This window comes from Lutra lutra, chromosome 18 (assembly GCF_902655055.1).
Source record: "Lutra lutra chromosome 18, mLutLut1.2, whole genome shotgun sequence".
Lineage (NCBI taxonomy): Eukaryota > Metazoa > Chordata > Mammalia > Carnivora > Mustelidae > Lutra > Lutra lutra.
The window spans coordinates 35,146,144-35,173,494 of record NC_062295.1 but is presented as its reverse complement, the minus strand read 5'-3'; the positions used below and the strand labels follow the sequence as shown (position 1 = coordinate 35,173,494).

Here is a 27,351-nt window from a genome sequence, read left to right as displayed (position 1 = left end):
AGCTGGCCCACAGGCAGTACTCATCAAATTTTATAATAAATAGATAGTATGTGATGATAAAAAATTATGGGTGAAAAGAAAGGAAAATGTAATTTAATATCCACTTTGTGGAGTTTGGAGGAGAGCCCTAGAAGTATGAGCTTTTAATTAATAGCAATGGACTTTGGCTCAAAGGACTTAGGTTAAGCTGTTTTTAAGTATTAAAAGTTAACCTCCTTGAGGCAAAACCATGTGGTATCAAGGGAAGCGAGGGGGATTTATTCTCAGCACCCCTGGATCAGAGTCTGGCCCTGCCACTTTCCCGTTTTGTGTGTTTGGGCTTATCATTGTCCTCGTCTGTGATGTGGAGCTGGTCACATCCCCTCAGAGGTGTCGTGACCATCAAATGGAGTAGTATTATATTTTATCAGACCTCAGATATGATTGATTATGACACACCCTTATTTTTGTGCCATTAAGAAAGAAGAAATGCTGCCAGTTAAACCAGCTTTCTTTGGAGTGTAAGATGCCTCTGACATTTAGGAAAGTTAAAGTGAGGTTGGACAAAACGGCATCTTAAAAATCAATAAAATACAGTGTATTATAAAAGTGCTTTGCTGCCTAAGCCTCAGGAGTCCTATTGAATCGTCATTATATGAGTCAAGGGAGTGAAACAAAGTTGTCAGAATAAATACCGGTGGGAAGCAGAGGCCCTGCAGGATGAGAGAGCAGGGAGCTGCCAGAAGGAGGAGAGGAAGTGCTGTCTGTCTGGGCCTCAGTTCACGGAGAGGCGCTTCTTAGTGGCTCTCTGCTCTGCACTTGGCTTTCCACGTTGCACCTGGGCGTCTGATTTGGGAGTCCTTGCTCTTAGGGGTAGCTGACTTTGAGAGGAACCACCAGTTATTTTCTGTGTTCAGTGTATGGATTTTCCTCTGTTTTAGATTTTTTGGTTTAGAACTTGAGATTATTCTTCTTTTTTTTTTTTTTTAGGATTTTATTTATTTTAGAGAGAGAAAGCATGCATGCAAGTCGAGGGAGGCGCTGAGGGAGAGAGAGAGAATCTCTAGAGGACTCCCTGCCGAACTTGGAACCTGATGCGGGGGTCGATCTCATGATCCTGAGATCAGGACCTAAGCTGAAATCAAGAGTCAGATGCTTAACTGACGGAGCCACCCAGGCGCCTCTGGGGCTTGCAGATTCTTGACAAGCCTTGGTTAACTGTTATTTTTTTAGTACAGACTTGAGCAAGGCTTCAGCCAGCCTGAGCCCTGCTTGCAACAGCACGGGTGTCAGCATTGTCATTTCCCGGAGGGTCCTCTTGTTATTGGAAAGGAATTTAGTCCTGTGCGCTGTTGATTTTAGATTTCTCTGCTCTTCACAGAGGTCATGTTATATACAGAAATGTGTTTTGCGGGACACCTGCCCGGCACAGTTAGTTAAGCATCCAACTCTTGGTTTTAGCTCAGGTTTTGATCTCGGGGTCGTGGGATCGGACCCCTGCATCAGGCTCCATGCTCAATGTCGAGTCTGCTTGAGATTCTCTTTCTGTCTCTCAAATAAATAAATAATTTTTTTTTAAAAAAGGATGTGTTTTGACCACAAAGGAGTTTGGGTTAGTTCTTACTTTCTTCAGGTGGTATAGTTTCACTTCAGGAAAATGATGACATCATTCCTTTACTTGTCTCCATGCTTCCTCTTGGTGCCCTGGAACATCAAGCTTACATATATATCACAAAAAAGCAAGCAGGGTGGGGTAGTTTATTTCTTAATCAAACACCACTAGGTGAGACATCACAATTCACCCTAACAAAGAAAAGCTTCAGAATAGCCCTAGTTGAAAATGATGTTTTTTTTTTAAAGATTTAATTTAATTTAATTTAATTATTAATTTAATAAATTAATAATTTATAAATTTATTATTTGACAGACAGAGATCACAAGTAGGCAGAGAGGCAGGCAGAGGGGAAGGGGGAAGCAGGCTCCCCGCTGAGCAGAGAGCCCGACGTGGGGCTCGATCCCAGGACCCTGAGATCATGACCTGAGCCGAAGACAGAGGCCTTAACCCACTGAGTCACCCAGGCGCACCGAAAATGATGTTTTCCACATAACTCTTTACTGAAAGTAAAATTGCATTTTGTTTTGTTTTGAAAAACACTCTTTCATTCTAAGCTGGAGTCCCCCCACTTGCATGCGAAACACAGGCCACAAGCCGCAGTTTGCAGACCCCTGCTCTGGTAGGAGGCTGCTTATTATTAGACCAAGGTTCCCTGAAGAAGTGGCTGGCTCTAAAACTGGAGTGGGAACAATAGAAAAGTCTGGAGCTTCTGGTAGTACCAGAAAATGAGACAGTGTTGGAGAAAGGGAAACATGTCCAAAAACCCAGTAGTCAGCTTCAAAGAGCTGCCAGGGGCCAAAGCTGGAATAATTTGAGCTACAAAGTAATTTTAACAGTGGATTATAACCTAAAGAATATAAAATAAATGTCTATGAGTTCATAACTAAATAATGACCAGATAAATAATTGAAGGAGAAGCGACAAATCTTCCTTATGGAAGAATTCCAAGTAATAAGTGTAGAAAGAACGAGGGAATAGAAGATCACCGTTAGAATGTTATAGTGGTAATTACGGCAGGTAAAGTGCAGAGACAAAGTGAAAATAAGTGTGCCAAGTTTTGGGGAGACACAGGGTGTTTGCACAGCCTCAGAATGTCTACCAAATGTGATTTTCTGTGGCATTTTTAACATATATCTGCAAGTTCTGTAGTATTCCCTCTTCCAAGGAGTGCAGCTTAAATCCTTTTCCCAGTGAGTGCCTGGATTTCGTCACCCACTTTTAAGGAATACATGAAGGGGAAAATTGGCAACTTCTTAGTGGTGACACCTGGGCCAAGAGTTGGGGGGTTCACATCACTGGGAGTAAGTTGTGGCAGTGCTGTGTGCTCCTGATGTGATGAGAAGAGTAGTTTGCTCTGGTGTTCTAGATTCTTCCTGCCTATCTGTAACCTCAGTCCAGTTATCAGGCAGACAACATCAGGCAGCCCAAACCGAGGAACATTCTACAAAATGCTGACTGGCACTCTTCAGAAGTGTCCAAGTGACGACACTCAAAGGAAGAGTGAGGAAGGTCAGGGCCTAGAGGAGTCAGAGGGGCAGGAGGAGTGAGTGCAGCGCTGGTAGTCTGGGTTGGATCCTGGAAAAGAAAAGGGATGTGGGAAAACTGGGGGAAACCCAAGTAAAGTTGGAAGTTCATTTAATAGTGTTGTACGGTTTTTGTGGTCTTAGTTTTGATCACTTTGCTGTGAGGACGTAAGATTTGGAAGCCCAGTGAAGGGTGTATGGGGGTGCTCGGGGTGTCCCTGCAGCACCTCTGTAAATCAAAAATTATTTCCTTATTCAAAGTTTTTTTTTTTTTTAAACCCTGACTTCTTATCCTGGATTGGTCATCTACTTCCTTTTGAGCATCTAGGCATTATTTTCTTAATTCTTGGGTGGGAAATTTATTGATTTGATTTGCGTATTAAAGTTGATTCTGGAATATCCATGTTGTTAATATGCTTTATACATTAATAGTTCTTCTCTTTCTAGGGGAGGCACCTGCTGCAGAAGTCTCATCTTTTGTGATCCTGTTTGTGTGCAGTTTACTGGTATTAATAGTGTTAATTGCAAACTGTGTCTCCTGCTGTAAGGACCCGGAAATAGACTTCAAGGTGAGTGCAGATGGTGGGAACACTTCAGCTCAGGTCCATGATCCCAGGGTCCTGAGATTGAGCCCCATATCGGGCTCCCTGCTCAGTGGAAAGCCTGCTTCTCCCTCTCCTACTCCCCCTGCTTGTGTTCCCTATCTTGCTGTGTTTCTCTCTGTCAAATAAATAAAATCTTAAAAAAAATTCATCCTCTGATATATTTATCAATAGATAGATGGGCTGTGTAATACCCAGGGCCTCGGGAGCAGGGGCAGGCAGAATTTTCCTGGAAGGGCCAGAAAGTAAATATATCCTGCCGTTGTAAATAGGCAGTCCTGGGGGCTGGACGTTCTCTGTCACGACCCCTCCGCTTCAACCCCACCATTGTCGCACTTCCTCAACATGGGCATGAGACACGAAGCCCCAGGTTATGGCAGTGTGCCAGTAAAACTGTATTTACAAACACCAAGGTGGCTTGGATTGGGCCACCAGCTGTAGTTTGCTGACCTTGCTTCAGAGCATTATTGACAGTAACCACTTGCCTATTTTAATTTTCGCCAAGTGAGGAATACAGAGGGATTGAATTCACTTGCTATGAGGCCTGTAAGGAAAAGCAGGCTGATTTTTTTTTTTCCCTCCAACTTTTATATGCTGGTGCATTGTGGTTGTGAAGATTATCGAGGCCAAGGGATCCCCAGTGTGTTTTGCGTATTTTGAGAAAGAGCATCTTCCATTTTACCTGAACCCTTGAGTTCTCGCTGGGGGAGAAAGAATGGTACCAGTTGTAAATTCTGGTGGGGGTAGGGGGTGGCAGGGAATACTATAGAAGGGCTGATGTTTGAGCTGCAGATGGGTAGAATCTGCTGGAAACCAAGTGGGATATCCCGCTGTAGAACTTAACCACATGCCTGCTGGTGTGCGTTAGGGCTCAGCAAATACTCATTAAAGAGGAATACTTGAAGAAAAAGAAGGAATCACACAGAGAAAATGATCGTTAATGTCCAGCCCTGCCAGTTGTCCTGGGGCTGTCCTGGGGGCCCCGAGGGCCACTGGTTCATATTGTGGGGAAAATCTGTCTTCTAGCTACAACCCTCTTTTTAGTGGACGCATGAACCTTCTTTGTAGACCTCACACTGTTTCTGTGTTTTCTCTACCTTGAGTGTGACAGCAGCTCCAAGAGATAAGATGTGTTGTCCTTTTGGCTCAACACTAACATTACACATGTGGAAAGATGAGAGTAGAGGGAGGCTGAAGGAAAAGACTTACTAGCACAGGCCATTTTCCTTCAAAGATTCTACCTCAAACATACATAGGGTTTTATTTACAACTTCAGCCCCCAGGCCCTAGAATCACTACAGACACGTCTGTGGGAACTTAATGACTGCATGGGGGCACAGTGGTAGGCAGAGCACCTCTGTCCCTTGACCCTCAGTCTTGCTGAGGGACTGTGTACAGATACCTTGTCTTCTGGGGACAAAGATCAAGTGTGATCAGTGTTGCTGAAACTGAAAGCCAGGCTCTCTCAAATGTCATGATGCCTCATTCTTGCCTTCGATTGTCCTGACCTGACTAGATCTCAGATTGACCAAGGGCGTTTATTGTGATCAGTGTTTCTGTCAAGTGTACCCAGATGGTTCTGGTGCACGTGGCCCCAGGAGCACACTGTAGAGAGGATCCTCTCCAGCTGTCTAAGCCATGACTGAAGGCAAGTGTCCTTTCCTTTAGATTTAGAACTGGGCAGTGTTAGAGACTCGGTCCCTTGGAAGTCGTCTTATAGACCAGGAAGCTGCTGCCTCGCAGTGGAAGCGACTTGCCAGAGTGTATCTGGGCTGCCACTTGATATAGCTAGAATAGCGACCCAGTCTTCTCTGTAGCCCTGTGTTTATTATTACACTGCTTTACTTCTCTGAATCCTCAAAATCATTGGATGCCCAATGGTATGTCATGATACTGCCAGGGTTTCGAGCGGCATTGTTTTTAAGGTAGGAGTGATGGATAAAGTGGGGTTTTTTGGTTTTGTTTTTTTAGATTTATTTATTTTTAATTACCATATAATGTATAATTTGTTTCAGGGGTACAGGTCTGCAATTCATCAGTCTTACACAACCCCCAGCACTCACCACAACATATACCCTCCCCAGTGTCCATCACTCAGCCACCCCATAAGATTTATTTATTTTAGAGAGAGAGGGAAAGGGAAGGAGCGAGCAGGCGGGAGGGGCAAAGGAAGAGGGAGAGAGAAACCCAAGAAAACTCCATGCTCAGCGTGCAGCCCAACACAGGGCTCAATCTCACGACCCCAAGATCAGACCTGAGTCGAAACCAAGAGTCGGACGCTCAACCGACTGTGCCGTGCAGGCGCTCCAAGTCTTTTTTTAATGAGAGAAGCTTTAGGAATGTCCAAAGGGGAATCGAGCAAAGCTCTTCCATTCAGAGGTGCTTTACGGATTGAGTTATGGTACTTGTTCATCCTGCCCCCTCCCCTATTACAGATAACAATAAGTGTCCTAATGCATTTGACAACATAGATGACAGATATGAGAATAATGTTCCACATGCATGTGAGAACATACATACTATATCAGAGAAATCTACCCTCACAACTTTTGGTTTTTCCCTTGTAGGGGTTGGAGGTGCAGCCAGGGGAGTTTTAAAGTTGAAGTTTTAAAGTTAAAGAAAACCAGACATTCTCTCTGTGTTAATAGTACATACATGCTACACAGCTTTAGACTTTCATTCAGACACCGATGAGTTTTCTGCCCAGTTTAGTAATTTTTCCAATGTTACTCTTCCCAGAGAAACAGGACTTCCTTGAAAATATCTTCTCTCTGTCTTTTAACTATCCTTATCTTGATTGAAATCCTATTTCAATTAGAAGTTCATATATAGTTTTAAAATAAAGTGAATCTGTTTGGATTCCGTATGCAAAGAGATATGTGAAAGTGAATAATAAAAAAAGGATAGCTAAAGTTCTAGTAACTTAAAATTTCCAACCTAAAAGAGTATTTAGTTCCATGGTCATTTTAGAAGAGTTTGCATTTAACTTCAAGCTCTCAGTTGAAGGAATTGCATAAAATATGTATAATTTATTTTTAAACCTGGTTGATTTTGCTATTTGGCAATGGAGAACACAATTATATATGCTTTTTACTTAAGTAGGTACAAACCGGGGGAAAAATTTAAGACCGTATGTTTCAGATGAGTGAGTAAATGCTCATGTGTCCGATGTTAGTATATGTTTTTAATATTTGCTCTCAGGCTGGTTTATATCAGATATAACATTGCTCCTCTTTTATTTTAGGAATTTGAAGATAATTTTGATGATGAGATAGATTTCACACCACCAGCAGAAGATACTCCCTCTGTTCAGTCCCCGGCAGAAGTTTTCACACTTTCAGTACCAAATATCTCACTACCAGCTCCGTCCCAGCTCCAGCCTTCTGTAGGTAAGGCCTTACGTCCCACCGTCATGGTTTCGTGAATCGTTTCTCAAGAGGTGAGAGTGGGAACCTTGATGCTAACCATAAAATGCTTGGATTGCCTCTCTCTTCTGCTTGTTTATTTCTCTTCCTCCTGCTCCCTGGGGAAGCCGAGTTGTAGTGGTCTGGTCCAGTGCCTGCCTGCAAAAGCTGTGTCCTTTGCTTTTGGCCCGAGTCTGATATCAGAATAAACTGGTCTCCTCTGTTCATTGAAATGGAACACAGAGCTCCTGGCCTTTGCTTGGGTAGTTCTCGTCACTGCTCGTCTTGCTGAGTAGGACACTGCCGTCTTTCCCTGGGATGTCCTGTGTTTGGGGAGAAGGGGTATATTTGGATATGTTAGTTGGATTGACTTTTCATCCTGAGGTAGAGGTTTGATTAGATGTTGATCGATTTATTGTTGTAAAATAGAATATGACTGGCAGTTTGAGCATCAGGGATCTCTGAGGTTTCTAAGAGAAGGCTGTGGGGTCTGCATGCCATTCCTGCCTCTCATGGTTCTGCGTACAGTGGTATAAGTTGAGGGCAGCGTAAACCCCCAGTTGATTGCACTGCTGTAGGCCTGCGTGACTAAGAGAAGACATAAGATAAAATATGACACAGCTGATGCATTTCCTATAAAATATCTGTATGGTTAGGTATATTTAATATATGCAACATTAAATATATAAATACATGCAACATTAAAAAACTAACATGTAGTATTTACCTTTAATTTTAGTAAATAACAATACCCTTCCTTCAACCAAAATAGTGAAATTTAATAGGAGTCTAACATACCCTTGGGATCACTTAAGTAACCTAGGTATACTTCTCTCTAGATGGAAGTAATTTCTCTTCTCTTCACTTTTTTTTCTTTTTAAGATTTTATTTCTTTATTTGTCAGAGAGAGACAAAGAAACAACACAAGCAGGGGGAGAGGCAGGCAGAGGGAGAAGAAGGCTCTCCACTGAGCAAGGAGCCCAATGCAGGACTCGATCCCAGGACGCTGGGATCATGACTTGAGCTGAAGGCAGCTGCTTAACTGACTGAGCCACCCAGGTGTCCCTTCTCTTCACTTTCTTGATCATAGGCTTTCCTTTGTACTTAAGGGAGGCCCTGAGAGACTTCTCTCGGGCTTTTATCATCTTGGAGTCTTAACACTAGTGAATTCATTTCAAGTAATAGAATCCTGACTCAGATCAGCATACACAGAAAGGGGTCCTTTTTTGATGCTGGAACGAGGTGATGGGAAAGAGTAGGGGTTAGGCAGACCTTAGAGGCAACTGGAGCTGGGAACTTGGACACCATCATGCTTTCCTTTGTTCAGTCCTTGTTTCTCTCCTCTTTGCGTATCAGCTTAAATCCTGCACACCACCTTCTTTCCTCGGCTCGGAGCGTGGCTGCTGCCAACTCCAGGTTCAGATCCTTGTAGCTTTACTACCAGAGGAAAGGAACATCTCTCCTCGACCAGAAAGAAAACCCTTGGAGAGCCATTCTGGTTGGCTTCCCCTGAGTCTGGCAGTGTTGACCCCTTACTGTGGACAAGAAAGCATGACAGAGAAGAGCCTGATGACTTCTGTCCAAGACATAGTGGGGATGGACCAGAGCACGGTCGTGGGCACAACAGAAATGGCAGTGACCTGGAGAGCCATCCTCATTACATTCATACACCTTTCTGTGTTTCTAGAACCCTCTATTCTAAATTCCTTCTTAACAGGAAGAAATTCTTTTCAATTTCTTTGCATAGAATAGTCACAGAATATTTTTATGATCTTGGGATAGAAAAGGGCTTTCCAGCTTGACACCAAATGCGGAAACATAAAGGAAAATATTGCCAAGTTTGATTCATAAAATGAAATATTCTGTATGGAAAAAGACACTAAACAAATTTGACCAAGTAGTAAAAATATTTGTAAACAACAAAGAAGGTAAAAAAAAAAAACAAAACCCTCATATTATTAATATATACTAAGTTTACAAACAAATGTAGAAGAAGAACACTTGAATAGGAAAGAATAAGTCAAGGATGTGAAAAGAGAAATTCATGAAAAGAAATTCAAATGGCCAATAAGAAATAGGAATTCTATTAATTAAAGAAATACAAGCATAACATAAGATGATAACAGCTAAACAGAGATGAGAAGAAAGGAAGCAAGGTGGTGATGGGTGAGGGGCGTGTGTGGGCAACAGGCCCTTGGACACTCCCTGCTAGCAAGACTGTAAATTGATAGAGACATTCTTTCCCAAGGGTAGTCTGTGATAATATGTATCCAAATGTGTTTACCCTTGATCCCACAGTTCCCCCTCGCAGTAATTTAGATCAGTATGCAGCTAAATACCTACAAAGGAATTTATTGCAGCATCAGGTTAAATGTGTGTGGGTAATAACTTGTTAAGTTATTGTAAGTCCATCCAGTGGAGTATTATGTAGTCCTGTAAAAGGAGGAAAGGTATTTGTGATAAAGTGAAAAAAAGTACACCATATATTCAAGAGCAAATCTAGAAGAAACTCTGCATGTTTTTCCTTTATTTTCTTTTTAAAATGTATTTTATTTTACAAATACATAATATAGTCATACAGTTGAAAAATCAAAACATAAAAAGGTATATGTAGTGAAAAGCCTCTAATTTCTGAATCTGGCCTCAGCTCCTACCTTCACTCTATACATAACCACTCTTCTTTGTTTCTTATACATCTTTCCAGACTTTTTTGATATAAATATTCCCATTTACTTGCCCCCCAACACCCCCTCCCCCCCACCTACCACCAAAACACACACTTTTTTACTCATGGGGCTTGGTAAATGCATTATTCTGCATCTTGCTTTTTTCACTTACAGATGTACCTTAGGGATTTTTCCATATGCATAAAGAGAGCTTATTTATTCCTGCTTACAAGCTTCTGCTATTTAAATTGTAGGGACTTAGCACAATTTATTCAACCTATTAATGGATATTTGGGTTGTTTCTAATCTTATGCTATTATTTCTAATCTTATGCTATTAAAAATAAAGCTTGTACCTGTGTTGGTTTGTACATTGATGTTGGGCTGGTATATTTGTAGAATAAATTTCAGAGGTGGTCAAAGGGTACATAATTTTGGGGGATATTGCCAGCTTAAAACCGCCACAAGGAGTTGTGCTAATTTATGTTCCTGCTATTTGGATGTCAAATGGTATATGCTATTACTATTGAAGCTAAGTTGGTATCAGTTCAAATTAGATTGTTACAAATTTAGAGTGATAACTGTAATCTCCATGGCAACCACTAAGAAAATAACTAGTAAATATGGAAACAGAAAATGAAGGAGAAATCAAAATGTACACTAAAGAAAAAAAATTAGTCAAATATACATGAAAAAAGAATTTTTTAATGTTTCCTGATTTTAACATAGCCAAATTTAACAGCCCCTTAAGCTAGAAATGCAGTCTCTCTCTTTTTAAAATAATTTTTTAAATTAATTTTTTTTTTAATTAGAGCTTTTTATGTCTTAAAGAAATCCTTTCCTCTTCTGTGGTCAAAATGATACTTAACTACTTTTTTTTTCCTACAGTGTTTTAAGGTTTTGCTTTAACATTTAAATTAATTTAAATCCATAACCCATCTTGAGTTAATTTTTGAGTATGGTGTTAGGGAATCCATGAATCTTTTTTGGTAGATTACTGGATTTTTCTCAGCTTCCTTCACTGATTGGTCCTTTCATTCTTCTCTGCTTTTTAGTTCCATATGTAGGGGCGCCTAGGTTGCTTAGTCAGTTAAACGCCTGTCTTTGGCTCATGTTATGATCCTGGAGTCCTGGAATCAAGCCCTATATCTGGCCCCTGCACAGTGGGGAGTCTGCTTCTCTCTCTGCTCCTCTCTCTTGCTCTCTCTCTCCCAAATAAAAACAAAACAGACCCCACTGTATGTGTATGTGTCTGTTGCAGACCTTCTATTTCAGTAATTTGTCAATTCCTTGTTCCAGTACCACACTGTCTTAATTAGTTAATAGCTTCACAGTGATCTGATTTGCAAGTTTTTCTCCCATTCTTTGGGTTGTGTTTTCACTCTTTTGATAGTGTCCTTTGATATGCAAAAGTTTTAAATTTTGATGAAGTCCAATTTATTTTTTTCCTTTGTTGCTTGTGCTTTAGTGTCATACTTAAGAAACCTTTGTCATTGGGGCGCCTGGGTGGCTCAGTGGGTTAAGCCGCTGCCTTCGGCTCAGGTCATGATCCCAGGTCCTGGGTTCAAGCCCCACATCGGGCTTTCTGCTCAGCAGGGAGCCTGCTTCCTCCTCTCTCTCTGCCTGCCTCTCTGCCTACTTGTGATTTCTCTCTGTCAAATAAATTAAAAAAAAAAAAAAAAAGAAAGAAACCTTTGTCAAACTCAAGGTCATGAAAATTTTCACCAATATTGTCTTCTGTTACTTCTGTAGTTTTATCTTTGAAATTTGGGTCTTTGACCCATTAATATTTGTATATGGTGTGAAGTAAGGTTCCAGGTTCATTCTTTTTCAGGTGGGTAGCTTGTTGCCTCAGCAACCATTTGTGAAAAGACTGTTCTTGCCCCGTTGACTTGTCTTGGCACCTTGTTGAAAATCAGTTGATCATATCTGTTTGTGTTTATTTCGGGACTCTCAATCCCAGTGATCTGTATCTAGCCTTATGCCAGTTTCACAGTGTTTTGGTGATTATAGCTTTGAAATTGAGACGTTTATGAATCTTCCAACTTTGTTTTTTAAGAATGTTTGGCTATTCAGTCCCTTGAAATTTTATATGATTTTTATTTTGTTTATTGTTTTAAAAGATTTTTTTATTTATTTGAGAGAAGGAGAGAGAGAATGCACACACAAGAGGGGGAGAAGCAGGCAGAGGGAGAGGGAGAAGCAGACTCGCCGCTGAGCAGGGAGTCTGAGTCATGGGGATTAATCCCAGAACCCCAGGACCATGACCCTAGCTGAAGGCAAATGCCCAACTGACGGAGCCAGCCCACACGTATGAATTTTAGGATCAGTTTTCCATTTCTGCAAAATTGGCCACTGGGATTTGTGTGTTTACCATTTAGATTCCCTTCTCATTCCCTTTTGTTTATATTTTTTTAGATATTTTCTTGGGGATCACAACTACCTTCAATTTATAACAGTTGTGTTTCAGTTGATACCAACTTTTAGCATCAGTACCATATAAAAACTGCAATTCAGTCTTTTTATGTTATCACAAATTACATCCTATCTTATGTACCCGTTAACATAGATTTTTCATTTTTTAAAGTTTTCTTTCTTTAAAGATTTTATTTATTTGTCAGAGAAAGAGAAAGAGCGAGTGAGTACAAGCAGGGAGACCAGCAGGCAGAGGGAGAAACAGGCTCCCTACTGATCCAGGAGCCCAATGTGGGACTCGATCCCAATACCCTGGGATCACAACCCAAGCCGAAGGCAACTGCTTAACCGACCAAGCCACCCAGGCGTCCCAGATTTATAATTTATGTGTCTTTTAAATCACGTAGGAAAATAAAAGAAGAGCTGCACACCAAAAATACGATAATGCTGGCTTTGATATTTACCTCTGTAGTTTTAACAGTGATCTGTATTTGTTCATATGACTTCCAGTTACTGTTTAGTGTCCCTTTACTTTGGCCTGAAGGACTCCTTCCAACATTTCTTATAGGACAGGCATGGTGGCAGTAATCTCCCTAAACTTGTGTTTATCTGGAGAGGTCTTAATTTCTCCTTAGTTTTTTGGAAGACAGTTTTGTCGGGTATAGAACTCTTGCTTAATGGTTCTTTTCCTTCAGCACATTACAGATGCCAGCCTGCTGCCTTCTGGCCTCCATGGTTTCTGGTGAGAAATCCATTGTTAATCTAATCAAAGATCCATATGTACGAGTGGGTCCCTTTTGGTGCTTTCAAGATTCTCCATCTTTGGTTTTTGACAGTCTGATTACGATGTGTCTCAGTATGCATTTCTTTGAGTTTATCTTACTTGGAATTTGTTGAACGTCTTGGATGTGTAGATTCATACCTTTTATCAGCTTCAGACCTTTTTTTACTGTTATGTATTCAAATATTCATTCTGCCCCCCTTCCCCCTCTTTTTCTGGGGCTCTTATGTGTATATGGTTCCTTGGTGGTGTCTCACAAATCCCTTAGCCTTCGCTCATTGATTTTTTTTTTTTTCATTCTTTTTTCTTCTGCTCAGCCTAGATAATTGTATTTGAACTCTCTTCAAGTTCACTGCTGCTTCTCTCTGCTCCCGTCTTTGGTTGAACCCCTCTAGTGAATTTCTTTGTTTCAGTTTTACTTTTGGCTCCAAATTGGCATTTGGTTTCTTTTACTAATCTGAATCTACTTACTGATCTTCTCTACTTATCAGGACATCATTCTTGTGGTGCCCTTTAGTTCTTTGTCCATGATTTCCTTTTGCTGTTTGAGCGTGGTTAAGACAGTTGATTTAAAATCTTATCTGGAGGCGCGTGGGTGGCTCAGTGGGTTAAAGCCTCTGCCTTAGGCTCAGGTCATGATCCCAGGGTCCTGGGATCGAGCCCCAGTCGGGCTTTCTGCTCAGCAGGGAGCCTGCTTCCTCCTCTCTCTCTGCCTGCCTCTCTGCCTACTTGTGATCTCTGTCTGTCAAATAAATAAAATCTTTAAAAAAAAAATTCTTACCTGGTAAGGCCACTGTCTGTCTTTTCTCAGGGACACTTTCTTTTACATTTCCTTTGTACCTGTGAGTAGACCATGCCTTCTTGTTTCTTTGCATGTTTTGTACTTTTTTGTTGAAAATTGGACCTTTTTGAATAATACAATATACTTAGAAAAAGAAAGAAAACAACAAAAAAAGCATTCTTTGGGTCTTTGCTGTTTAGCTCCATGTTGGGACACTCCTCACCCAGGCTACTTACAGCTCTGCCTTAGTCGTCACCTCCTGCTTGTGCTAGGCATGACCTAGCTAGAGGTGAAAGTTTACTTCTTCTCAAGGCTTCCGTGAGTGTGTGTCCTTCCCTGGGCACGCAGGTGGCTCTCAGGATTCCTCCATATATTGCAATAGCTTTTTAGAGCCCTTGTTCATCTCCCAAATCTCACTCCCCTGCTTTTCCACTAAAGCTTTCAGCATGTCTACTGTTTGCCTCTACTGTTACATTTTGCCCCAGATAGAAGTGTCATCCATTTGGCTTTCACTGTTTTTGAGGAACTCTTTTTTTTTTTAAAGATTTTATCTATTTATTTGACAGAGACACAGCGAGAGAGGGAACACAAGCAGGGGGAGTAAGAGAGGAGAAGCAGGCTTCCTGCCCAGCTGGGAGCCTGAATATTGGGGCTTGATCCCAGGACCTGGGACCATGCCCTGAGCCAAAGGCAGATGCTTAACAACTGAGCCACCCAGGGGCTCTGAGGAATATGTTTTTGAGGAGCCCTCAGTCCTGATAGAGTTCTGAGTTTGGTGAAACCAAGGGAATGTGGCAGTCCCTCAGGGAAACTTCCAGAACAAGGAAACACAGTTCCTTGGGAATAATAAGGCTCACTGCGCTCTGTCTGGAACTGGGATTCACACTAGAATATGTGCCATCATTAAGACTGACTGCTACGCTGGGGGCTGGGACGGGTGGGGCCTTGATAAATTCAAAGACACAGAGAAATTCTACCCTGTTTCAGTGGCCTTTCTCCTGGTTTGATTTGGTTTCCAGAAATCATTGACTGTCTTCCAAAGTTCTGATAAGGTTGACAATGACAGATTTTGACAAGATTTTCACCTCCACCCTGAAACTAAGGACTAAGTAAAAGCCATTGGAATGGTGATTAGTGGCTATAGTATAGAGAGGGGTTAGATGAGAAAACAGAGTACGAAGTGTTAAAGATAATCAAGTAGGAAACGCATTCAGAAAAATATTGTCAGTTTTAAAACTTGAAACTATTTTGGCCATATCAGTTTGAAAATGGTGGTATGTTTATTTGAATTGATTTCTACCTTAATTAGCACAAGCTTTAAATTTATGTTTCTGTTTATTCTTTAGATTATATATTTAATATTTTATTTCAGTTAAATGCCCATATTTATTTTTTATATTCTTTTTCCTACAGAAGGTTTGAAGTCTCAAGTTGCCCGCCACAGTCTAAACTATATTCAGGAAATTGGAAATGGCTGGTTTGGAAAGGTAAAATGTTGTTTACATCTTTTTTTCCTCTCTCCTACTTATAATGTTTAGAATCTAAAGCGAATGAAGAGTTGTATTGTAGAACATTCCATATTCTCTTAGTTGCTATGGTACCAGTTAAGTCTACTCTTTGCACCCTGAAACCACACAGGAATTTGAACTTCAGGGTTTCTAGGTGTATGCCTTTTCCAAGGAGGTCTTTTATTTATATATCAGATACTTTTCTAATTGTTGGCATAGAACAGTAAGAAGGGATGAGAGACTGGAATTTTAGAAGCTCTTTATCCTCCTTAAGGCAAATTATTTGTTTTTTAATTCTTCTTTTTTAATTCTTCTCCCTTTCTCCCCATTTATTCCTTATAATACTTAAACCACTTTAGAATCGTAGATACATCGCATTATTATAATGGAAACCATGGCAAAGAACTGCCCTCTATTTCTCATAGGCTGTCAAAGGCCAAATAGAAACAGTGGCATGTTGATCTTTTTACCAAGGGCTATTCAGAAGGAATAATCTTATTATCACAGCTATTTCTGTGATGTAACTAACAGTCGTTCTGTGTTAAAGCTTCCTGAGTGGCGATTGCCTCATAAGCAGGGCGGCCAAGACAAGAAGAGGTGTTTGTTCAGTGGCCAGCCGTCTTACGCATCTTGGCTTTCCATTAAAGTTGTTTGTCAGTCCTGTGTCTTTGATGTCATCCAACCTTTATTAGTGACCAAATCTCCTAAGCCATTTAGCAAAACTTGTTGTGCATCATACGTTGTTTTTGGTGCTGAGGGTTCAGTGTGGAGGAAGGTAGGTGAAGTCCTGGCCTGTGTGGCAGCAAGCAAATGAGAACCCTTGCCCTGATGAAGCTGAGACCTCCGGCTGTGGTAGGGTGTTGCCGTGGTGTGGTGGCCGTGATCAGACCATAGACAATCAGGAGTGGGAGACGGGCTCAGAGGGGTGTGGGGGAACCAGGTGATGTGAGATAGAGTATATGCATTTAGGGACTTTTACTCGGAGTGAGCTGGGAAAGTACTCCAGCGTCTGAGAGAGGACTGCCGCAATCTGGCTTTCCGGTAAAGGGATCACTTGGGGGGTTATGTGATGGAAGACGAAGGGGAAGGTGGGGAAATTGGTCAGCAGGCTGCAGTAGTCACAACGGGGAGATGCAGGCAGGCTTGGACTTGAATGATAGCAGGGAGCCGTGAGAAGCGGTATGTGTCAATGTGGATTTTCAGATACGAGCTTGCAGGACTGGAGATCGATCAGATGTGGAGTCTGGAGGAGGGGGATCAAGGATGCTGCTTATGGCCTGATTGGTGGGAAGAACAGAATTGCTGGCAAGTGAAATGGGAAAGATTTAAGGAGAACCAGGCATGGAGGAGGAAATCAGGAGGTCGCTTTTGGTTAGGTTAGATGGGATGGCTGGTAGGCATCCAGATGAAGTACGGAGTGGGCAGTTGGGGTATACATCTGGAGCTCAAGGGAGAGGATCCAGGCCAAAGATACACATTTGGGAGAGCTCTGTCTATAGCTGTTATTCAGAGGAATGAGACTAGTTGGAATCACCAAGACTGTGAACGTCAAGAAGAGGGGGAGGCACAAGGACCAAGCCCTGAGGGTCTGCGGCGAGGAGAGGTCAGCGCAGGTCGGTGATGGAAGCTGAGGTGACAGCCAGTGAGTAGGAAGGGGCGCAGAAGAGTGGGGTGTTCCGAGAGTCCGTGAAAACGGGAGTGCCACGAAGATGAATGGTAGTAAATGGTGCTGGCAAACTAAGATGAGGACTGGGAGAGGTAGGGCCCAGCACCTGAGGGCCATGGGGTTGTCATAAGAGGCTGTAGAGAGGTCACATGCTCACGTGCAGTGGGCACAAGGGAGAAAGTGGAGACAGCACATTTAGACAACCCTGTCAAGGAGTCTTACTGTAAAAGGGAGCAGAGAAATGGAGTACAAGTTGTTTGGGACCATCTGAGGGCCAAGGGAAGGTGTTGGGTTTTTGTTTTGTTTTTGCTTTGCTTTGCTTCGGTTTTTATAGGATATGCAGCTATTTTAGCCTCTTTACATTGGAGTGGGGAAACTGCTAATGCAGGAGAGAGGAAGAGGTTACTGGAAGAGTGCTCTTGAAAAGGGGATAAAAACAGCATGCGGATACAGGTGCAGGTGGATTTGGTGTTAAAATGAGGACGTTCACTTCTGGATATTTTATTCAGTGAATAGTATATGACTTGGTTAATTATCAGAATTCCTTGTTCTGGGACGCCTGGGTGGCTTAGTTGGTTGGGCAGCTGCCTTCAGCTCAGGTCATGATCCCGGCGTCCTGGGATCGAGTCCCGCATCGGGCTCCTTGCTCATCAGGGAGCCTGCTGCTCCCTCTGCCTCTGCCTGCCATTCTGTCTGTCTGTGCTCGCTCTCTCTCCCTCTCCCTCTCTCTCTCTCTGACAAATAAATAAATAAAATCTTAAAAAAAAAAAAAAAAGAATTCCTTGCTCTGTTTATTGTTCTGCCTTTACATTCTTAGTAAACATGTTATATTCTGTTCAAAGCCTTACTGTCTATTTCCAGGGCATTAAAATTAATCTACTTGATAAAACTACTAAAAACTGTTTTAAAAAGAAGACTTTTAGTTTTGATCATTCTAAATTTAAATTAAAAGTTTTACTTCATTATTTTCATCTTAAATATTATGTTTTGAAATGCCTTTGTATTGTCAGTATTTATATTTGTTGCTTTACTTGTAGTGTGCTCTTATTTTTATTCATTTTTTAAAAAAGATCTTATTTATTTATTTGAGAGAGACAGAGAGAATGCACACAAGCAGGGAGAAGGCAGAGGGAGAGGCAGGCTCCCCACTGAGCAGGGAGCCTGATGCGGGACTCAATCGCAGGACCCTGAGATCATGACCTGAGCTGAAGGCAGATGCTTAACCAACTGAGCCACCCAGGCGTCCCTTTCATTCATTTTTTAAAAAAGATTTATCTATTCTAGAGAGAGAGGAAGAGAGTGAGAGCACAAGCAGGAGGGGCATAGGGAGGGGAGGGAATCCCAAGCAGACTCCGTGCTGAGCATGGAGCCCAATGCAGGGCTTGATCCTAACCACCCTGAGATCATGACCTGGGCCAAAATCAAGAGTCAGTTGTGCAATTAACTGAGCCATCCAGGCACCCCATTATTTTCATTCATTCTGTATTCTGTTCACTTCAGTGTCATTTTTTTTTTCTTATGTTTTGACTGAAGTTTTAGTATAAGATAAAGGTCTGGAATAATTGGAATGCCATAGATTTTTAAAGTTATAATGCAATGAGAGTGTATTTGTACATTGTGTGTCAGTTTACATTCTCTTATGTGAAGGAGACAAAATAACAAAACCCAGTTGAAGTGTTTTGGGAAACATTTGTGTTATGTTTGAACTGAACTTATAAATTACTCTTCTGTGATGTCATTGGTCATATCCGTGAAAGTATGGTACAATTTTATAATAAATAAGAAAGAAATACAGGTAAGTATATGAGTGCCTCAGTACCCAGTGAACAGTTTCATACTGAAAGAAAATGGTTTCATTTTTCAAGTTTTTTTTCTGAGGTAGTATTGTCATTGCAGAAGGCCTAATTGTTGTTTAATTTATTTTCCCGTACTCTGTTCCTGATAATGAGACATACTTCTTTACCATTTCGAAGGAAGTGAAGTGAAAAACTGTTCTTTGGTTTTAGGTCCTCCTTGGAGAGATTTACACGGGCACTAGCGTAGCAAGAGTAATAGTGAAGGAGTTAAAAGCAAGTGCAAGCCCAAAGGAACAAGATACTTTTTTGAAAAATGGAGAACCTTACTAGTAAGTAAACCTTAATATGTGTTCTGTAAACATGGTCTGTAGTCTGTTGGAAATCAGGTCTTTAAAATGGCTTTGCTATTTAGCATATTTTAGTCATCATGAATTTAAAATTTAGTTCACTATTTGAGCAGTTCTGCTAGCACGCTCCCTAGTGAACAACACTGTGACTTTTATTTTCCAGCATTCTTCAGCATCCGAATGTTCTTCAGTGTGTTGGACAGTGTGTAGAAGCAATTCCCTATCTCCTGGTGTTCGAGTTCTGTGACTTGGTAAGTTTTTCGTGGGAATTGAAGGTCAAGCATTTAAAAGAGGTATAGCCAAGTGATTTTGACACATAGAAGTGGTGGATGAGGGACTGCTTTCACTTTTGCCCCCCATTTTTAAAACTTTGTGATGTACTACGTCATTGCCTTTGAAAATAGTATCAACTGACATTTAATGTGTTTTATATTCCATACTATGCTAAGCTGTTTGCATGCATTACATTTAATCATATTTGTCTACGCTTTAGATATATATATGTATATATGATTAAAGTAAGGTTCACAGAGATGAAGAGAATGTTGTTTATCGAGTACATGGTAGAGCCAGAGTGTGGATTCAGGATCACCGTTCTGAGCTTGAGGTCTTGACTCAGCTAGGCACTCTGAAACACTTTTCCACATTAACGTAATCTTACAGAGTACTCGTGACCTGTCAGGTTTTTATTTTTATTTTTTAAAGATTTTATTTATTTATTTGAGAGAGAGCATGAGAGAGAGTGAGCAAGCAGAGAAGGGGGTAGGGGTAGAGCAGAGGGAGTGGGAGAAGCAGACTCCCTGCTCCACAGGGAGCTTAACTTAGGGCTTAATCCCAGGACCCTAAGATCATGACCTGAGCCAAAGCGAGATGCTTAACCGACTGAGCCACCCAGGTTTCCCGACCTGTCAGGTTTTTAAAAATAGTGAATGTGTGTGCCATTTATATTTTTAAATAAAGAGGTGATTTTTTTAAAAAAAATTTTATTTATTTATTTGAGAGAGAGAGAGAGAAACTTGAGTGAAGAAAGGTCAGTGGGAGAAGCAGACTCCCTGCCGAGCAGGGAGCCCGATGCAGGACTCGATTCCGGAACTTCAGGATCATGACCTGAGCCGAAGGCAGTTACTTAACCAACTGAGCCACCCAGGTGCCCCTAAAGAGATGATTTTTTTTAACTGAAAATTAATAGCCTCATTTCTTAGCATGCTCGTATTTTTTTTTTTAAAAGATTTTATTTATTTATTTGACAGACAGAGATCACAGGCAGGCAGAGAGGCAGGCAGAGAGAGGAAGGGAAGCAGGCTCCCTGCTGAGGGGCTCGATCCCAGGACCTGAAGGCAGAGGCTTTAACCCGCTGAGCCACCCAGGCGCCCCAGCATGCTCGTATTACTTTCTGAGATTTATAGTTGGAAAAACTGTTCCTGTGCAGTTTTTATGAATAATAACTCTTACGTGAAAATTTCCTATAATCATCTGTTTTTATTTTTATTTTATTTTTTTATTGTTATTTTTTTTTAAGATTTTATTTATTTATTTGACAGAGAGATCACAAGTAGGCAGAGAGGCAGGCAGAGAGAGAGGAGGAAGCAGGCTCCCTGCTGAGCAGAGAGCCCGATGCGGGGCTCGATCCTAGGACTCTGAGATCGTGACCTGAGCCGAAGGCAGCGGCTTAACCCACTGAGCCACCCAGGTGCCCCTAATCATCTGTTTTTAAAAGCTGGGTTTTAATTGACTTCCTTGCATTGTCTCAGTTTTCAGAACATTAAAACATTAAGACTATCCACAGAAAAGTGGGAGTACATCAGGATAAGTCCCTGGTTAGTTCAGATAATATTTTCAACTGGTAAAATGGAAAGAGAGCAGCAACCATTGTGGATTTTTGTTTTAATTTCTGAATGTGATTGGAATATTACGCTCATTGGCAAAGGTGGTTAATTCCAAAGAAATATTAATAACCTTTGTCCGTTAGCTTTCATTGGGTTATATCAGAGTAACCCCCAAACCTCAGTGACTGATAAGAGCAGAGTGGTTCTCACTCACCTTATGCGTCAGCTCTGGGGCAGTGGCATCTCCCTCCTCGGCTAGAGTCTTCCCCACCCTAGGATCAGTGTATTTTTTTAGTATCTGTAGGGTCCTGTGGGAGGTGGGGGAGGATGTATATTCTGGTATTCTATACAGGTATATCTCAGTGGCTCTTTTGGGGTCACATTTATGAGGTTGTTAGGTCTCCTCTATCCATCTGATTGGGGAGGGCATTGATAGAGGAGTCTGAGTCTGTTTTCTGTCCATTTATGAGAGACATAATCTCCTTTGATTATGGATTTTCCTTATTATTCCAGTTGTATTTGCTTTGAGTGTTGAATCAAAGATACCATTTAGACTTGATACACAACATCTTGTAATTTTAAGCTTTTGTAATTATGAAGGGTCTCTTTTTAAGCATTACTAAGGATTAAGTCTGTTTTTACTGATATTAATATAGTTATCCCAGCTTTCTTTTGGTTGGAATTTGCGTGGTTATCTTTTTCAGTCCTTTTCTCTGGTTTATATCACTCTAAATGGCGTATTGTTAAAATTCTGTTAATTTGTCAGTCTTGATCATTTCATATGAACATGTACTCCATTTATGTTTATTGTATCTATGAGATATTTGGAATTTTATGTACCTGTTTTATATTATTTTTCCTACCTACCTGTTTCAGTTTTTCTGTCTTGCTTTTTTGCTAGCCTTCTTTTGGATTCTTGATTTTTTTTTTTTAATATTTTATTTATTTATTTGAGAGAGAGAGTGTAAGGGAGGAAGAACACGAGCCAGGGGAGTGGGGTAGAGGAAGAAGCAGACTCCCTGCTGAGCAAGGAACCCGATGTGGGGCTCGATCCCAGAATCCTGAGACCATGACCTGAGCCAAAGGCAGATGCTTAACCTACTGAGCCACCCAAACTCCCCCACTAGATACCATTCTTAGTTTTTTGTATGATCACACTGGAAGTTATAATGTGCATATGTAATTTGACTAAGTCTAAAATTAATATTTTAACCCTCCTCCAAGGAAACTGGGACGTCAGAGAGCCCTGGATGCTTATTTGTTGAACAGCTGCTGTGGAAGGACAGGGAGATTCAGAGGGAAAGTGAGGTCCTTGTCCTCTAGAGCTTCGCTGTAGAGGGAGTAGACATGTGATCATTGTTATTTAGCCTGATAAATTATTGAATGGAGGCGTGAGAACTAAGACGGAGGAGTTCTCAGTGATGTTTCTGATCATTTTATTGCATGTGTATTTTGTTTGGATTATCTCAACATTATCAATTATAATATTTATGGTCCTCGGTTATTACAATATGAGAATGGCTTCTTTTAATGGCCTCAGGGTGACCAGTGTGTTGGGTGATTACTGTGCTGCCAGCACTTGAGAAAAAAACATAAAGATGCAGCTTTTTGTGATGAGACAAGTGTGCTGTCGGAGTTCTTGTTTTCTGAGACACTCTCTGGTGGCTTTTCTGGATCCCTAAGCTCTTGATGTTTTTTCTAAGTAGAAGTCACCACAGTTGGGGCGCCTGGGTGGCTCAGTGGGTTAAAGCCTCTGCCTTCGGCTCAGGTCATGATCCCAGGGTCCTGGGATCAAGCCCCGCATCGGGCTCTCTGCTCAGCAAGGAGCCTGCTTCCTCCTCTCTCTCTCTGCCTGCCTCTCTGCCTACTTGTGATCTCTGTCTGTCAAATTTAAAAAAAAAATTAAAAAAAAAAAAAGTCACCACAGTCTACGTGAGTTGAACATAATAGAAATGTGGCAAGAAGCGTGTCTACTTGAAATACCAGGTTTCTGGGTTAATCTCTCTCATACATACGGGTATTTCCTATTCCTCACCCTCCCTGAGCGTTCCTGGAAGTTTGTTAGAGGTTGTTGTTGTTCCTGGAATGGGAAAGGCCCCTGGGTGCTCAGCTTGATGTTTTCCTCTGACTAGTTCAGGGGATGGGTTTAGTTTTTGTGCTATTTTAATTTATTTTTTCACAAAGTTACCTATTCTTTTTGGGAGGAAGAGTTTAACCAGCTTTATAAAGAAACTCTGGGATAACAAAATACACAAACAGCACCTGTATAATTCTCATAAATACCCATAGTAAGATTCTTGAGTATATTTTTATCTTTATCATTATACATTGTTTTTATATAAATATAATAAATACATGCTTTTTGTTAACAATTTTTTTAAAGATTTTATTTATTTGAGAGACAAGAGAGCCGGGGGAGAGGCAGGGAGAGAGGGACAAGCAGGCTCCCTGCTGAGCTGAGAGCCCAATGTGGGGCTTGATCCCACGACCCTGGGATCCTGACCTGAGCCAAAGGCAGACAATCATCTGAGCCCCCCAGAGGCCTCTGTTAACATCTTTTTAAAAAAATTTTTCCCCAGTACTTTTAGGTTTCACATTTAAATGTGTATTCTCCAAGTACTTTGAGTATTCAGAGAATATTAACTTGCCTATGTTGTACTGGCTTTCGTATTTTGCGGTGAAGATTATGCAAACAGCTCTCCACATTTAAGATTTATGACTTGAAACATATTTTCTGTGAACTTCCTAAATCATAATGGGGACGTGTCCACTCCTGAGGGCTAGACGTGTGGAAGGAGCCCTCCCCCTCACAGGCAGCTTTCATTAGCAGTGCAGACTTAATCGCTATCTTTAATTCAATAGTGGTACACTGGTCAACAGTAAAACTTAAAAAACAATAATTGTTTCTGAAAAAGTTAAAATAGAATTACCATCTGACCCAGTGATTTCACTTCTAAGTATACATATTATCCAAAATCACTGAAAGCACCTCAAAAGAGATATTTGGACACCCATGTTCATAGCCGTGTAATTCACAACAGCCCAAAGGTAGAAGCAACTCAAGCAACCCATCAGTGCATGAACAAATAAAGGAAATAGAGTCCCTCCCTACAGTGGAGTATTGCTGAGCCTTGAAAAGAAAGGACATTCTGGAACCTGCTTCAACAGGGATTAACTTTGAGGGCCTTACGCTCAGCGAGATAAGCCAAACCACAAAAAGACAAAGACTGCGTGATTCCACCTGTGTGAGGCATCTCAAGAAGTCAGACTCACAGAGAGAGTGGGATGGTGAATGCCAGGGCCTGGGTGGGAGGGATGAGGAGCGAGAATGGAAGGGGGCGGAGTGTCTGGGAAGAGACAGGTGGTGGGGACGGCTGCACAACAGTGCGAAGGTGCTTAATGCCCCTGAACTGGACACTTAGAAATGGCTAAGATGGTCATGTTATGTTACACATTTTTTACCGCACACACACACCTGCTGTTGGTCAAGGCGCTGTCCCAGGTGTCACCTGTACTAGCAGGATGCTGCTATGCCCTTGGGAAATCTGGCAGTGCTTGGAGTGGTCAGTCTCCCATCCAAATAGAGGCTGTTGACCTAGGGAACTCTCCACCTTGCCCAGCAGCAAGGGGTCATGTTTGTGCGGACAGTTCCCGTGCTCATCACCTCTGGGCACCTGGGAGCTTCGGAGGGAGCAAGTGCAGCAGCAGCAAGCCCCGGGGTCTCGGCAGGGTCACCAGCTCTAAAGTCCAGTTGTCCAGGCTCAGTCTGTGCAGTGGCTGTGTGGCAGGAAGGATCAGGTAGCGTCATCCCAGTGAACCAAAGAGGGACCCCCACCAGCAGAGACGTCCCCCTGACACACCAAAGCCTTGCTTCAGCCTGAGCCCTGCTCCCAGCCTGGACGCCCCACAACCTTGCCAGAAATAGGCCATCCCGAGCAGAGGGGCGTCATCCAAGGCAAAGCCGCCCACTGGCGGGGGTCCAGAGGACAGAGGGTAATAGCTCAGGCTCGGTAATAAGCAGCTGCAACCACAGTGAATGGAGCCACTATCTTCTCACGTCTTAGTAGGTCGAGAGCTATTGAATGAACATTGGCCTTTTCAGTCGTCATCGGGCACTGATCATACTCAGCGATAACATCACTTAAGTGGAAAGGAGAGAATATTTTTGCACTTAAGTAATTCTTGTGAGATGGAATTACCAGGCTGTTGTTGAGAAGCACTTTATCTTGGATTTTTATGAAAGAAAATGAAAACTCTTCTGAGCGAGCTCGGTAGCTAGACGGCAGCCAGCGGTTTCTCATGCTGCTGGCGCAGCGTTCATGGGCGGAGAGATGACGGTAGGGTGTTGTCTGTAACCTGCTGCCATGGCAGGTACACAGTGCTCTCACGTGAATACCAGGCGAGGAGATTGTTTTGGGGGGAAGGATTACTCATTCAGCAGGAGTGTGCCAGGTACCCATGAAGTACAAGGGGCTGTGCCCAGCTCCCCGGGTTGCACAGAGGTGAGTCACTGCGCTCCTGCACGGTCCCCTTGGGAACACAAGCAATTCACTGGGACCCTTGTGTTTCCTGCCTCTAGAGCCAGACTGGCCTGCCTTCGGGTGCTCATTCTGCCACTTGTGTATCACCCTGGAAAGTTCCCTGACTCCTCTAAGCCTCAGTGTAGGCATCTGTCAAATGGGAATAATACCACCTACCAGGTAGACAACCCTGACCATTAGTAAGATGATGAATATAAACTTGGGAGCACGTAGTAAGTGCTTAGGACATGGTAGTTATTTTTATTCATTTTTAGTTAGTTATAGTAAGTGGTCATAATTAATGATTAGAGGTTTGAGTCATGTGTATAGAAATATAAGCGGTTCTGGGGTACCTGGCAGCTCAGTCTGTAGTGCATTCCCCTGACCTCAGGGGGAAAAAAGTACAGCAGCTCTAACTAGGATCACTGGAGAAGGTGTTTGCTTGGAGTGTGCAGAGTGGCTGGAAAGACCCGTGTTAGCAGGAATGGCCTGAGCCGGGCAGAGAAGCCCGCAGTGCTCCGCAGGGCACGAGGACTGGAGAAGGAGGTTGGCGTCTGCTGGGAGAGATCAGTTGAAAGCGTGAAGAGCAGAGACAGACCTCTGGAGCCCAGGCTGCAGGCTGAGGTGACAGACAACGTTGCTCTGTCTTAATCTTTCTCAAGAGTCACCAGTTTCTTTGATCCTGTGGCCTGATCCGAAGCAAGAAATGGTATTTTCTTTGCAAGGGGGCATTCTTGATGTCGGGGTTCCTTTATGATAATCAGCTGATAAAGCAGAGAGTGAGTTTCTGAGAGGAATTAGTAGTGGCCACGTGAGAATGGGAAAAAAGTCCATTTGGGATTCTCGATGCGTGGCATATTCCGCTGTGGGGTTTGCTTTATTCCGTCTCTCATCAAGAGTCTGTAACACTTGGAATCGTGGGCACTTAGAGCTGAAGGCACCTTGGCCGATGCCCGCCAAGAGTCCTGAGAAAGGGAGGGCTCTAGCTTGTCTGTGCCAGGCCTTGTGCTGGGCCTGGGCATGTCTGTTACTCCCTTCGCTGAGAGCCCTGTGAGACGGTGGCAGGAGCTTCATTTTACAATTGGAAAACAGCCTGAGAGAGATGAGGGCCCTCACTGAAGAGTGGAACCCAGGTCTATCTGGCTTCAGCGCCATGCTTTCTGTTCCTTATTGGTCAGGTTAATAGACTTGCCTGAGGTCACGTAATTACCAGTGGCAAAGTGGAGATTTTAATTGACGGCTTAATTTTATTCTGTGTGTTTTTATACCAGGTGGTTTAATGCTTGTATATATTTTTTCGACCAGTGGGGAGCCTCTATTGTAGAATTGTTCTTTTGTACAGAAGATGCCTAAATAATGGGTATGTCTTATTTATAAATATATTTATTAAGTAAGTTCACGCACCAGGGAACCTTCTAGGTGCTGGTCATACGAAGATGAATGACATGTCCCTGCCCCCCTAGAGCTCGTGTAGAAGAGAGGACGTGGAGTTGCAGGGGAATGGAGGTGCATGTGGACAGTGTCCCTAACCCAGGGGCAGCAGAGGGGATGCTAGTGCTACAGGATGACCTACCACAATGAGGCTTGACAGTGAGGGGATGGGCACCTGGGTGAGAGGGTGTCCCTGGGCCCTGCTGGTGGTCTCTCCTTTCTCATGTCTGGCAGTGGCCCTGGGCCCTGAGGCCCTGGGTCTCGGTGAAAATAGATCCAGGCTTGATGATGGGCTGGATGTGGGAATCTAGAAACAGCACACCCAAGAATGAGGTCTTCGGTTTTGATCTCATCTACTGGGAAAACAGGGATGGCTTTTCCTGAGATGGAGCAGGTTGTCCAAATTACGTATCAGGCCTATTAAATTTGAGGTGTCTCTTAGGGCATCCAGGGGAGGGCATTAAGTCAACAGCTGGGAGGAAGAGTCTGGGG

The 27,351-nt window shown here is 42.4% G+C and overlaps 1 protein-coding gene across 1 annotated transcript in view; it reads left to right on the top strand.

The window, feature by feature from the left end:
* The window catches only part of LMTK2 (lemur tyrosine kinase 2), an 83,819-nt gene that overhangs the window by 20,621 nt on the left and 35,847 nt on the right, over nt 1-27,351 (top strand). The window contains exons 2-6 of the mRNA XM_047713338.1: nt 3,565-3,686; nt 6,964-7,108; nt 15,179-15,252; nt 18,946-19,064; nt 19,246-19,333. Of these exons, the coding sequence (XP_047569294.1) occupies nt 3,565-3,686; nt 6,964-7,108; nt 15,179-15,252; nt 18,946-19,064; nt 19,246-19,333 (548 nt within the window). The remainder of the gene's footprint in view (nt 1-3,564; nt 3,687-6,963; nt 7,109-15,178; nt 15,253-18,945; nt 19,065-19,245; nt 19,334-27,351) is intronic.